Below are 12,962 nucleotides of genomic sequence, written 5' to 3'. Positions count from 1 at the left end.
AGTGAGGCTACTGAGACAGACAGTGATGTGGTGCTCAGTAGTGAGGCTACTGAGGCAGACAGTGATGTGGTGCTCAGTAGTGAGGCTACTGAGACAGACTGTGATGTGGTGCTCAGTAGTGAGGCTGAGACAGACAGTGATGTGGTGCTCAGTAGTGAGGCTGAGGCAGACAGTGATGTGGTGCTCAGTAGTGAGGCTACTGAGGCAGACAGTGATGTGGTGCTCAGTAGTGAGGCTACTGAGGCAGACAATGATGTGGTGCTCAGTAGTGAGGCTGAGGCAGACAGTGATGTGGTGCTCAGTAGTGAGGCTACTGAGGCAGACAATGATGTGGTGCTCAGTAGTGAGGCTGAGGCAGACAGTGATGTGGTGCTCAGTAGTGAGTCTGAGGCAGACAGTGATGTGGTGCTCAGTAGTGAGGCTAATGAGGCAGACAGTGATGTGGTGCTCAGTAGTGAGGCTACTGAGGCAGACAGTGATGTGGTGCTCAGTAGTGAGGCTGAGACAGACAGTGATGTGGTGCTCAGTAGTGAGGCTACTGAGACAGACTGTGATGTGGTGCTCAGTAGTGAGGCTGAGACAGACAGTGATGTGGTGCTCAGTAGTGAGGCTGAGGCAGACAGTGATGTGGTGCTCAGTAGTGAGGCTGAGACAGACAGTGATGTGGTGCTCAGTAGTGAGGCTACTGAGACAGACAGTGATGTGGTGCTCAGTAGTGAGGCTGAGGCAGACAGTAATGTGGTGCTCAGTAGTGAGGCTGAGGCAGACAGTGATGTGGTGCTCAGTAGTGAGGCTGAGGCAGACAGTGATGTGGCGCTCAGTAGTGAGGCTGAGACAGACAGTGATGTGGTGCTCAGTAGTGAGGCTACTGAGGCAGACAGTGATGTGGTGCTCAGTAGTGAGGCTGAGGCAGGCTGCAATGCATGCAGGAGGAAGAAGAGGAGACAGAGAGAGAGGAAGCAGCCAGAGAGGTTAGTACAGTGGTTCCCAAACTTTGGGGAATCTTTACTAATCTTATCAAACAAGTAAAAAATAAATATGAACATCTGCACATGGCCTATGTTCCCATTCGGCCAACATTAAAATGAAACAGTACAGCTCTAAAAACATCATATACGTTTTCGTTTTGTCGCTGATGCTATGTGTCAGTGTGAATCATTTCTCATATTTCTCCTCTTTCAGGGGTATAACATTAAAACTGTATAGCTAATAGTCTATGCCTTTGTAGATGGACTGAGGTGAATGAACCTACAGCAGCCAAGGTGATAATGACTGGGGGCATTTCTGCTTGTTTGTGCTGTTCTCCAAATAGCATTTTATAGGTTTGTCATCCCCCCCCACCCCCCACCCCTTCTGTTCCGGACCTCACTAAAACTCAAACCCTAGTTACAGCCCTGGGTGGGATGACCAGAGGGTGGAGGGAGAGATCATCTGCCCCGTAAGAGCCATTATCCACTCTGAAAATGGCCTCTTGAACTCCCAAAATGTCCCCGTCCACCTAGAACCTAAAACAGAGAAAGCTGTCATTAAAATTCCAAACATTCCTCCAAATGTACCACCTGAAAGGACAGGACACTGCTGACAGGACACTGCTGACAGGACACTGCTGACAGGACACTGTGGCTGCTGGTTTTATGGTTTGGGACGTGCCATCCTTGAGAGTCCACGTGTAATGGACCAATTCTGGTTTTAAAGGCGGTTTTACATAATACCATACTTGATATTCACTCTGGGGAAGATCCATATGATGAAATAGAAAACGGACAGAAAGTACGGCCAACTGGAGTTCAAATAACGGTTGCTTTTGAGTAGGAGGTTAGTGAGAATTAATTTCTGACATAACAGCACTCTACATTCAGCATCTCTGAAGACTCACACAATGAATGATTGCCTACACACCTGGGTCCCTTTGTCTGGACTATACTTTTTAAACCTCTGCTCCACAGCATTGAACACATTTAGTCCCTTTCCCTAATGCTAGTTTTTAAAGCTAATCTACTCCCTTTCTTTGGCGACAGTCAGTACTCACCCGTAGGTGTCAGTAGTTCACAGAGGCGTCTCCCTCTTGTATAAGGCAGCGCTGCTGGGCCCTTCAAACTGCAGCTTGATGGCCTGTTTGAGGTTGAGCTGGGGGTCCGTGGTCGTCATGACCACCGTGGAGTCAGCAGATAAGGCAGTAGTGGGGGATAGGGACATCTTCTGGTTCTCCTCCCATGTCCCTCTCTGGGAAGGGCTCTGGAGCTGGTAAGGGTAGCCCGTAGGGGGACTGTCCCTGTTTTTGGGGCCATCTTGTCCAGGCGTCACCCCTAGAGAAGCCATGACAGAGTTCCACCTCCCCGCTCCGTACTGAGGCCTCTCCTCCTGGATCAGGCTGGGGGGTTTGTGTTTACTGGGATAGTCGAACCCTCTTGGGTAAGGCTGTTCGGAGTCATGCACCATGGCCGTGACTGTGCAGAGAGTGGGTGGAGGAGGACTGGCCATGGGGCACCGGGCCATGCGGCTGCTGTCGTGCAGGCTGCCATGGGCGGAGCCGGGCGGGGGCAGGGTGGAGGGGCGGGAGCGGCTGCGGGGGAGGGAGTGCTGCTGGATCTGCTGGGTGAAAGAGAGGCTGTCAGCGGGGACGGTCTGCATCGTGGCCAGGGAGTGGGCTGTGGAGGAGGATGTCTGGGAGCTCTGGTTGGAGTGGAAGCGATCGGCCGTGGAGCCTGGGGAGCAGGAGGCCGAGGCTGAGGAGGTGGAGGTGGTGGCCCCGTTACTCCCTGAGCAGGCTGAGTACGGGCTTTTCATAGTGGATGACTGGGGTGACCGGGTGTTCGATTGGCGCAGAAGGCCTGGATACGGTTTGGCTCCGTAGCTCTCCAGCAGCCTGACGATGGTGAAGTGGCCCCTCTTCCCGGCCACCTTGACGGGGCTGCGGCCGTACTTGTCTATGTGGTCAGGGTTGGCCCCTCTCTCCAGCAGCATAGCCACGATGTTGGCGTGGCCCTCCTGAGCCGCAATGCTCAGTGCCGTGGCCCCCTGCTGGTGGCAGGCCAGATCCACGTTGACTCCCCTGACCTCCAGGAGCAGACGGCCAGGCTCCACATGACCCCGCCAGGCTACAGAGTGCAGGGGAGGTCGTCCCTCCCCGTCCTGGGCGTTAGCGTCCGCCCCATGGCTCACCAGCAGCCCCACCGCCTCCAGGTTGCCCTGCCAGGAGGCCACGTGTAGCGCCGTGCGCCCCTCCCCGTCCCGGGACTCCAGGGGCACGCCCCCTTTCTCCATGAGGAGGGCAGCCATGTCCAGATGGCCCTCCAGCACCAGGAGATAGAGCAGCGGGCGGCCCTCTGCGTCCCGTACGTCCGTGTCCGTGCCCCGCCTCATCAGTAGCTCCACCACCTCAGCGTGGCCCTCCAGGGCGGCGGCGCTCAGTGCAGAGTGGCCGTCGTACGCCCGGTGGTCGATGGGTGAGCGGCGGTCCAGCAGGAGCCTCACCGTGGCACTGTGGCCCTCCTGCGCGGCCAGTATGAGGGGTGTCCGTCCCTCGATGTCCATCTCTCCGACCCGCGCCATGCTCCCACGCTCCGTCAGGACGGCACAGACCCCCCGGTGGCCCTCGCAGGCGGCGGCGTGCAGCGGGGTCCAGCCCAGATCGTCTTTATGGGTCTCATCCAGCCCTCGGTCCAGGAGAGCGCTGACCACCTCCACGCTGCCCCGTGCTGCTGCCAGGCTCAGAGCTGTACGACCCTCCCCGTCGATGCTATCCACCGCCGCGCCCCAGAAAAGCACCCTGCCCACTGTCTTAGTATGGCCCATGGCGGCAGCCGCCAAAAGCGGGGTGACAGCAGGAGAGGTGGCGGCGTCAGGCCCGGCGCTCTCGTCTACATCAGCCCCGGCCTCTAACAATAGTTCTACCACCTCCTCATGACCTTCATACGCCGCCAGCAGCAGAGGGGTCATCCCATCCCGGTCCCTGTGCCCTGGGTCAGCCCCTCGCTCCAACAGCAGGCTGGCCACGTCTCCATAACCTTTGACCCCGGCTGTTGTGCGCACACAGAGGGCAGCCACAGACAGGGCAGTACGTCCATCTCCATCGGCCAAGTCGACCTCCGCCCCGTGGTCTAGCAGGATCTCTACCGCCTCCCGGTGGCCCATGTAGGCGGCGGCGATCAGCGGCGTGCGGCCCTCCCGGTCTGCCTTTTCCACCTGTACCCTGTGGTCCAGCAGCGTGAGGAGGATCTCCTCGTGACCCCCCCAGGCTGCCGCCCTTAGCGCCGACCGGCCCTCCGCATCACAACCGTCCACGTCCGCCCCCGCATCTAGCAGCAGGTGCACTGCCTCAGTGTGACCACCCCAGGCCGCTGACCGTAAGGCTGTCCAGCCCTCGCTGTCCGCGTGTTCCACCATCCTCACGGCGGTCTCCGGCTCCTGACCCCTGGCCCAGTCCAGCAGCATCCCTAGCACCCTAACATGGCCGTGCCTGGCAGACAGCGTCAGGGGAGTCTGGCCCTGGTGGTCACTGATCAGAGGGTCAGCCCCTCTGGACAGGAGCAGGTCGGCCACGTCGGCTGAGCCTGCTTGGGCCGCACTGGCCAGCAAGGTGCGTCCGTCTGTGGGGTCGGTCCGGTTCACACTGACCCCGCTGTCCAAGAGCACCCTCACTGAGTCCTGCCTCTCCAGCGCCCGCCGGACGATGGTCCCCCCTCGTCCTGCACAGTGTACCCCCATGCTGGGACCTCTGTCTGGGGTGCAGGAGGGAGGGAACACCCCGCTCTTCATCAGCAGCTGGAGGACCTCCTGCCTGACCAGGACAGGGGGCTGAGAAGCAGGGGAAGAGGGGTGAGAGGAGCTAGCCAGAGGGGGCACATCAGCCCACAAGAGCCACAGGGCCAGGAAGGCAGGGTTGTCCTTGTGCATGCCTGAGCTGATCAGGTGCGAGCCCATCTGACAGGTGTCCTCGGTGTTAAGGTGTGGGGCGCGCAGGGTGAGAGCCATGGCCAGCATGGTGTGACCCTCAGACATGCTACAAAGATACCTCTGGGTGCAGTACTTCACGTCCGTCAGCCACTCTGCAAAACTAGCATGGAACAGAAGCTTGCTGCCTCCCGGCCCATCAATGAGCAGCGTGGACAGATCCTTTAGCCTGCTCTGGAAGTCCAGAGGGCTGAGGGACATGTCCTGGGTCCAGGTGGCGGTGTAGATCTCCTGGGTGGTGAGGGGCCTAGGGGAGGCCAGGAGGGTGTTGAGGAGGGGCCTGACCTGGAGGAACAGGCCCCTGGGGAAGAGTCTCTGGCAGAGCCACAGGTAGAGGCCGTTGAGGGTCCCGGGGATGTCTCGGATCTCCCGGAGCCCCACCAGGGCCCCCGTCACGCCGTCCAGCACCTGCTCCAGGAACAGGAAGCAACCGCCACTCTTGATGTGCAGCAGGTTGAGCATGTCGGCCGTCTCAGGGGTCAGCTGACGGCGGAGCGCCCCTTCCTGGTCCAGCCTCCGCAGGATGTACTGCTGCACGTCACGCACCGGAGCCGGCTTCCGCAGGTCGTCCAGACACAGTTTACGGAAACCTGGAGGAGAGAGAGAGAGAGAGAGAGAGAGAGAGAGAGAGAGAGAGAGAGAGACAGAGACAGAGAGAGAGACAGAGACAGAGAGACAGAGACAGAGAGACAGAGACAGAGAGACAGAGACTTATTGAAACTCACTTATTGTAATTTGAGATTGTTTTTCTATTTTAGGTAGAGGTATTGGACTTCCCTGCAAAGACAGAATAATATAATGTGTATGGGGTAGCATTCAACTGCAGTCAGGCCAGAGGGATATATATATACACTATATATACATAGGTATGTGGGCACCCCTTCAAATTACTACATTTGGCTGTTTCAGCCACACCCGTTGCTGACAGGTGTATCAAATCGAAACCATGCAATATCCATAGACAAACATTGGCAGTAGAATGGCCTTACTGAAGAGCTCAGTGACTTTCAACGTGGCCCTGTCATAGGATGCCACCTTTCCAAGGTGTCAGTTTGTCAAATTTCTGCCCTGCTAGAGCTGCCCCGATCAACTGTAAGTGCTGTTAGTGTGAAGTGGAAACTTCTAAGAGCAACAACGGCTCAGCCGCAAAGTGGTAGGTCACACAAGCTCACAGAACGGGACCGCCGAGTGCTGTCTTCAGTTGCAACACTCACTACCGAGTTCCAAACTACCTCTGGAAGCAACGTCAGCACAATAACTGTTTGATGGAAGCTTCATGAAATAGGTTAATTGGGTTATTAAAGCCCATGATTTTGGAATGAGATGTTCGACGAGCAGGTGTCCACATACATTTGGTCATGTAGTGTATATATATATATATATATATATATATATATATATATATATATATATATATATATATATAAATGCCATATCCTGCAGTGGATTCACACTTCCATTTTCACTGGTGGTGTCAGAGCGCTACAGTATTTAGTGGTATTAAGCAGGATTGTGTTGGTGCCAGAGAGCTACAGTATTTAATGGTGTTAAGCAGAATTGTGTTGGTGTCAGAGCGCTACAGTATTTAATGGTGTTAAGCAGGATTGTGTTGGTGTCAGAGCGCTACAGTATTTAATGGTGTTAAGCAGGATTGTGTTGGTGTCAGAGCGCTACAGTATTTAATGGTGTTAAGCAGGATTGTGTTGGTGTCAGAGCGCTACAGTATTTAATGGTGTTAAGCAGGATTGTGTTGGTGTCAGAGCGCTACAGTATTTAATGGTGTTAAGCAGGATTGTGTTGGTGTCAGAGAGCTACAGTATTTAATGGTGTTAAGCAGGATTGTGTTGGTGTCAGAGCGCTACAGTATTTAATGGTGTTAAGCAGGATTGTGTTGGTGTCAGAGCGCTACAGTATTTAATGGTGTTAAGCAGGATTGTGTTGGTGTCAGAGCGCTACAGTATTTAGTGGTATTAAGCAGGATTGTGTTGGTGTCAGAGCGCTACAGTATTTAATGGTTTTAAGCAGGATTGTGTTGGTGTCAGAGCGCTACAGTATTTAATGGTGTTAAGGAGGATTGTGTTGGTGACAGAGCGCTACAGTATTTAATGGTGTTAAGCAGGATTGTGTTGGAAATAGAATCTCTATCTCCTCTCCAGCAAAGACGTCTTCAGATGTCACCCACCCTGTGATAATGAGAGTGTGGGTTTTCTGTGCTTTGTTAAAACTAATGTGGTCCTGTGTGGGCAGTATAATATAACCGGCATTCAGCACGCCTGACAAGGACAGGAATACAATGGTTTGTCCCTCGCTGCTTTGTTCCTGATCACGTCACAGTTGATTAAAATTAGCATTTTCTAACACTACCCACATTCTAATGACATTCAAATGTATTTTTGTTTTGTTTACCTTTTGTAGAAAAGCCTGACTTGAGATATTGTCCATGCTATAGGCCTGTAGAAAAGCCTGACTTGAGATATTGTCCATGCTATAGGCTTGTAGAAAAGCCTGACTTGAGAGAGGTGCTTTCAAACACAGGCCAGCTCACTCCATATGCAAAGGAAGAGCTGAGTCAGTCCAGACATACCTGAGAACATCTTACAGACAGCCTTGTTCTGTCTGCGTACAGAGCAGACCAGGAGCAGCCAGCTGGGGAAGAGGTGCTGGTGACTGGACAGGAGCTCCGAGATAGAGCTGCTCCTCCCTGGGGCCCCAACACCGCTGGACCCCTCACCGGCCCCACACCCCGAGTCCAGGGAGTCCACAACCAGAAACAAGGGCTGCTCTGGGGGAGGGAGGTCCAGCAAAGGCAATAACACCGCCCTAGAGAGAGAGAGAGAGAGAGAGAGAGAGAGAGAGAGAGAGAGAGAGAGAGAGAGAGAGAGAGAGAGAGAGAGAGAGAGAGAGAGAGAGAGAGAGAGAGAGAGAGAGAGAGAGAGAGAGAGAGAGAGAGAGAGAGAGGTTTATTAAATGGAACTTAGCTGTAGTAGTATACATAATTGCATCATTCAGTGACTGTCTGAACAGGAATGTCGACGGTTGAAGCTTCTGTAGTGAAACATAATGAAGGCTGCTGAATGGAAGTGGTCATAGAATTGGGGTTTTCTGAGGAAACAGTTTCTGTATTCACCAGGGTATGAGTGTTACATCTGTCCTGCTCAGGCAAGCATTTCATCCCACTCACCCTGGCTCACTCCCTAACCCTGTCTCCCTCCCTCACCCTGTCTCCCTCCCTCACCCTGTCTCCCTCCCTCACCCTGTCTCCTTCCCTCACCCTGTCTCCCTCCCTCACCCTGTCTCCCTCCCTCACCCTGTCTCCCTCCCTCACCTTGTCTCCCTCCCTCACCCTGTCTCCCTCCCTCACCCTGTCTCCTTCCCTCACCCTGTCTCCCTCCCTCACCTTGTCTCCCTCCCTCACCCTGTCTCCCTCCCTCACCCTGTCTCCTTCCCTCACCCTGTCTCCCTCCCTCACCCTGTCTCCCTCCCTCACCCTGTCTCCCTCCCTAACCCTGTCTCCCTCCCTCACCTTGTCTCCCTCCCTCACCCTGTCTCCCTCCCTAACCCTGTCTCCCTCCCTCACCCTGTCTCCCTCCCTCACCCTGTCTCCCTCCCTCACCCTGTCTCCCTCCCTCACCCTGTCTCCCTCCCTAACCCTGTCTCCCTCCCTCACCCTGTCTCCCTCCCTCACCCTGTCTCCCTCCCTCACCTTGTCTCCCTCCCTCACCCTGGCTCTCCCTAACCCTGTCTCCCTCCCTCACCCTGTCTCCCTCCCTCACCCTGTCTCCCTCCCTCACCCTGTCTCCCTCCCTCACCCTGTCTCCCTCCCTCACCATGTCTCCCTCCCTCACCCTGTCTCCCTCCCTCACCCTGTCTCCCTCCCTCACCCTGTCTCCCTCCCTCACCCTGTCTCCCTCCCTCACCCTGTCTCCCTCCCTAACCCTGTCTCCCTCCCTCACCCTGTCTCCCTCCCTCACCCTGTCTCCCTCCCTCACCTTGTCTCCCTCCCTCACCCTGGCTCTCCCTAACCCTGTCTCCCTCCCTCACCCTGTCTCCCTCCCTCACCCTGTCTCCCTCCCTCACCCTGTCTCCCCCCCTCACCCTGTCTCCTTCCCTCACCTTGTCTCCTTCCCTCACCCTGTCTCCCTCCCTCACCCTGTCTCCCTCCCTCACCATGTCTCCCTCCCTCACCCTGTCTCCCTCCCTCACCCTGTCTCCCTCCCTCACCCTGTCTCCCTCCCTCACCCTGTCTCCCTCCCTCACCCTTGTCTCCCTCCCTCACCCTGTCTCCCTCCCTCACCCTGTCTCCCTCCCTCACCCTTGTCTCCCTCCCTCACCCTGTCTCCCTCCCTCACCCTGTCTCCCTAGGCGGTAGAGTGATCCAGTGACTCAGGTCTAAAGAAGCTCTGTGATTTCCTGTACCGCCCTGGGCACACACACAGAAACAGGACTGTAGTCTCTGCCAGCCCTCCTACAGCCTTCTTATCAAAACTATTAACCTCACCTGAGTCCATGTAGCAGCAGGCCCTATCTAGGAACGGGGATATCTACTGTGGACATCCTTTCCCCATCACCTCAACTCAGTCCTGGGCCCTTTGTGTGTACTGTGTGTGTGTGTGTGTGTGTGTGTGTGTGTGTGTGTGTGTGTGTGTGTGTGTGTGTGTGTGCAACATAATGAGGGTGATGACATTATGACCGTAGTCCCGTGTAGCTCAGTTGGTAGAGCATGGCGTTTGCAACGCCAGGGTTGTGGGTTTGTTTCCCACGGGGGGACCAGTATGAAAAAAAAATTATGCACTCACTAACTGTAAGTCGCTCTGGATAAGAGCGTCTGCTAAAATGACTAAAAATGTAAAAATGTTGTTTAAACACCGTCTCTCACCCTGGTAACAACATGCTGCGGCAGAGATAGAGACCTAATGAAGGGATACATGTGACATTTAAAAAAGGTTGTGTAACGATGTAAAGTGTTTGATGGGTTGAGTCTGTGTTAGAAGGCAGAAGAACAGAGACTTGGTCATTCACAACAATGGATTCACACTGCTTAGATGATCTCTCCTCTTAGAAGTTTCCAGAGGAAGGTGTCAGCTATCGTAAATATAAGACATAGCCTAGCGAACACAATTTTAAAGGCTGCAGTCCTTTTTTCATTACTCACACTGAACAATACACTCAGCTCAAGTTTTTGTGTAAAAGCACTTAGTGCCTTTTGACAGGGGATGTCAACGTCGGCTCCAGTCCAAAACATTTAGGCTACAGGTTTATCGCACGTTTGTGTGCCTTAGTGATATGATAAAAGAGAGGAACAAACGCTGTGTGTGTGTGTGTGTGTGTGTGTGTGTGTGTGTGTGTGTGTGTGTGAGCACATGCTGTGTGTGCCCAGAACCAGGTTAATGGCCCTTTAATTGACTCAGGGCATCCTGCCCCATCCTGTCCTCGTGGTACTGGCCGAAAGGCTGACCTTTGACCCCACAGCCCTGCTGTGATTGGACAAGGTGTGGAGACAAGCCTGACAACACCGGCCCTGTGAACCCTAATTGGTCCAAAGTATAGAGAAGTGATTTAAAACTGCCGACCCTTTTAGCTACGGGCCAACCTTGTGGAACAGCAGTTAGATAAGAGAGAATAGCCTTGTGGTTAAAAGGACAGTTAAGGACAAACTGTATGAACTCTACGACAGAATAAAGCTGTATGAAAGGCAGTGGAAAAGCCTTGTAATAAAGCAATTCCCTAGAGGTGGTTGGGTCCACTAGCCACTGTTGATTGTTGACAGTGTAAGCTAAGCGGCTATGTGGCGTTAACGACTCTAATGGCTACCGCTAGAATCTGTTCTAAACTAAGGATCCTCTGCATGTGCTTTCACCGTCACTCCAAGCTCGTGTTTCCTCTGTTTGTTCGAACCGCTGTTTAGTGTTCACATGACAGTGGCTCAAACCGCAGCCACTTTCTCTCACTCAGGCTCCAAACACACACACAGCTCCCTCCAGGCTATGGGTCAGTCCGAGGGCAATGTGGAATGTAGCCCTATACACCAGAGACACAGCAAACAGAGGGAGAGAGCGTGACCGTACCTCCACCGTCCACAATCATCCCCCAGAGTCAGCACGACAGAGGCAGGCAGACAGAGGGTCCTCGTGAGAATGGTGACCTCACCAAGCGATACCAACGACTCCGTCTTTGTGACTCGAGGGAAGCATTTTTTTTTCTCCCCCCGTCTTTGTTTCTGGTTTCTAAAAGGACGTGTCGTAAATAGCAGTGTAGCGTTCATTCAGACTGGAGGACCATTGTGAGAGCGCTGAATGGCTTGTATTATTAGGGGAGAAATAGATGAATATGTAAACAAATCGCTAGCTTTTTTTCTGTGGGACTTCTTTGTTTGACTGAGCAGCAACCAGCAGTGACAGGCTTTTAAAAGTACAGTGTTAAATGGAATCTGAAAGTAAATGGAAACTCCCTGTTATCTGAAGGAAGTAGTCAAGGACAGTTAGCTAGGAGAAGTGGTCTGCTTGGTGGTTGTGTGATTTATTTCACTTTCCAAATGCATCATGCTACTATGACTATTCATGTGCTACTGTGACAGTGTGACTATTATGTCAAATCAAACAATGGGTATATTTCCCAGACGTATTTATCCCTCTATCAATCTGAGTGACTCAATGTTTGAGTTTGAAATGTCTCTATAGAAATGTCACTTCCACAGACATTATTATCATTACTTATTGAATTCACATCAGAGCAAATCACAAAGCTGTCTAGATAAGTTGGTGATGCTAGGGGGCGTAAAGAGTACAGACCTTTTGAAGGTGTCGTCCGGGTCCCTCTGGCAGTGCAGGGTCTCCAGGGCGGGAGCCACCAAGGGGGTGTCCAGTGTGTCCCTGTACCCCAGGGGGAGGAAGGGGCTGGCCCTCAGCTGATCCACCAGGCCCAGGACAAACCTCCACACCGCAACGCTCCTCCCGTCCTCCCGCTGGCAGAAGTGAAACGCCAGGCAGCGGGGTGCCAGCCCGACCGCCAGCGCTGCATCCGAGGTGGGCCATACTGCCTCCGTGCATAGGGCTGTCTTCCCTGCCCCGGGGCCCCCAGTCACCAGGACCCCCGGGGACCGGCCGGGAGTGGACCTGGCCTCCAGACAGCGCCTGAGCTTTTCCAGGGCCCATTCCCTACAGTAGAAGCGGCGGCCCCGGAGCAGGCTGCTGCTATGGCTACTGTCACTCATCGGGCCCCTGGGAACCAACCAGGAGTCACTCCACCACAGGTCCCACACCCCATACTCCGCTCCCCAGTTCCTCTTACAGTTTCGTTTTTGATTTGAATGGACTATACACCTCTGGCAGTGACAGGGTACTTTCCTTGAGTGTCCTGAAAGTTCTGCGTCAGATGTTAAGATCTGGTGGCTCCTCCAGATACCATCCTAGTCTCTTAATCCTTCCCAGTGATCTGTGGTCAACTTGGATCAGTCCTCTGGACACTCAGGTGTGTGGAGAAAGATAATTTAATCTCTCCACAGGTTCCTCCAGCCAATCAGTGTGTGTCTGTCATTTCCACCTGGTCCTCAGGTTAGAAACACAAGGAAAAGGTCCATGAGCAGAGCTGCTGCTTCTACACGGTTCCAGTACCGACGCTGTCTTTCCCACCGCTGATCCTCTTCTCTGTCTGAGAGTGAGAGAGCGAGAGCGAGAAAAAAGAGAGAGACAGAGAGCGTGTCAGAGCGTGAGAGATTGCCAGGAGGGATCACTTTACCACAGATAAGATCTCCTAGTGTTCTCCCTCCCCTCCATAGTATCTGCTGCTGAACGCTTCCTCTCCTTTCTCTTCTTCCATTTGGCTCAAAGTTTCTTGCCTCTCTGTACAGTTGGCTCAGATGGAATTCCCTCCTCTTTCACACGCCCCCTCCCTCCCTCCCTCCCTCCCTCTCAGCTGCTCTCTCTCTCTCCCTCCCTCCCTCCCTCCTCTTTCACACGCCCTCTCCCTCCCTCCCTCCCTCTCAGCTGCTCTCTCTCTCTCTCTCTCTCTCT

General features: G+C 53.9%; 1 protein-coding gene across 1 annotated transcript; it reads right to left on the bottom strand.

Moving 5' to 3' along the window:
* Positions 1-977: 977 nt before the first annotated feature.
* LOC311129099 (uncharacterized protein) lies at positions 978-12,163 on the bottom strand (the record flags this gene model as incomplete). The annotated part of the gene is made up of 4 exons (XM_084161379.1): positions 978-1,505; positions 2,030-5,543; positions 7,538-7,773; positions 11,742-12,163. 3 exons carry the CDS (start codon positions 12,161-12,163, stop codon positions 2,047-2,049), a joined length of 4,155 nt encoding a protein of 1,384 aa, XP_084017505.1. The 3' UTR covers positions 978-1,505; positions 2,030-2,046.
* Positions 12,164-12,962: the final 799 nt, after the last annotated feature.

This window comes from Coregonus lavaretus (genome assembly GCF_964263955.1).
Source record: "Coregonus lavaretus genome assembly, chromosome: 5".
Taxonomy (NCBI): Eukaryota; Metazoa; Chordata; class Actinopteri; order Salmoniformes; family Salmonidae; genus Coregonus; species Coregonus lavaretus.
The sequence above is the reverse complement of the archived record's forward strand: the minus strand, read 5'-3'. Positions and strand labels throughout refer to the sequence as shown.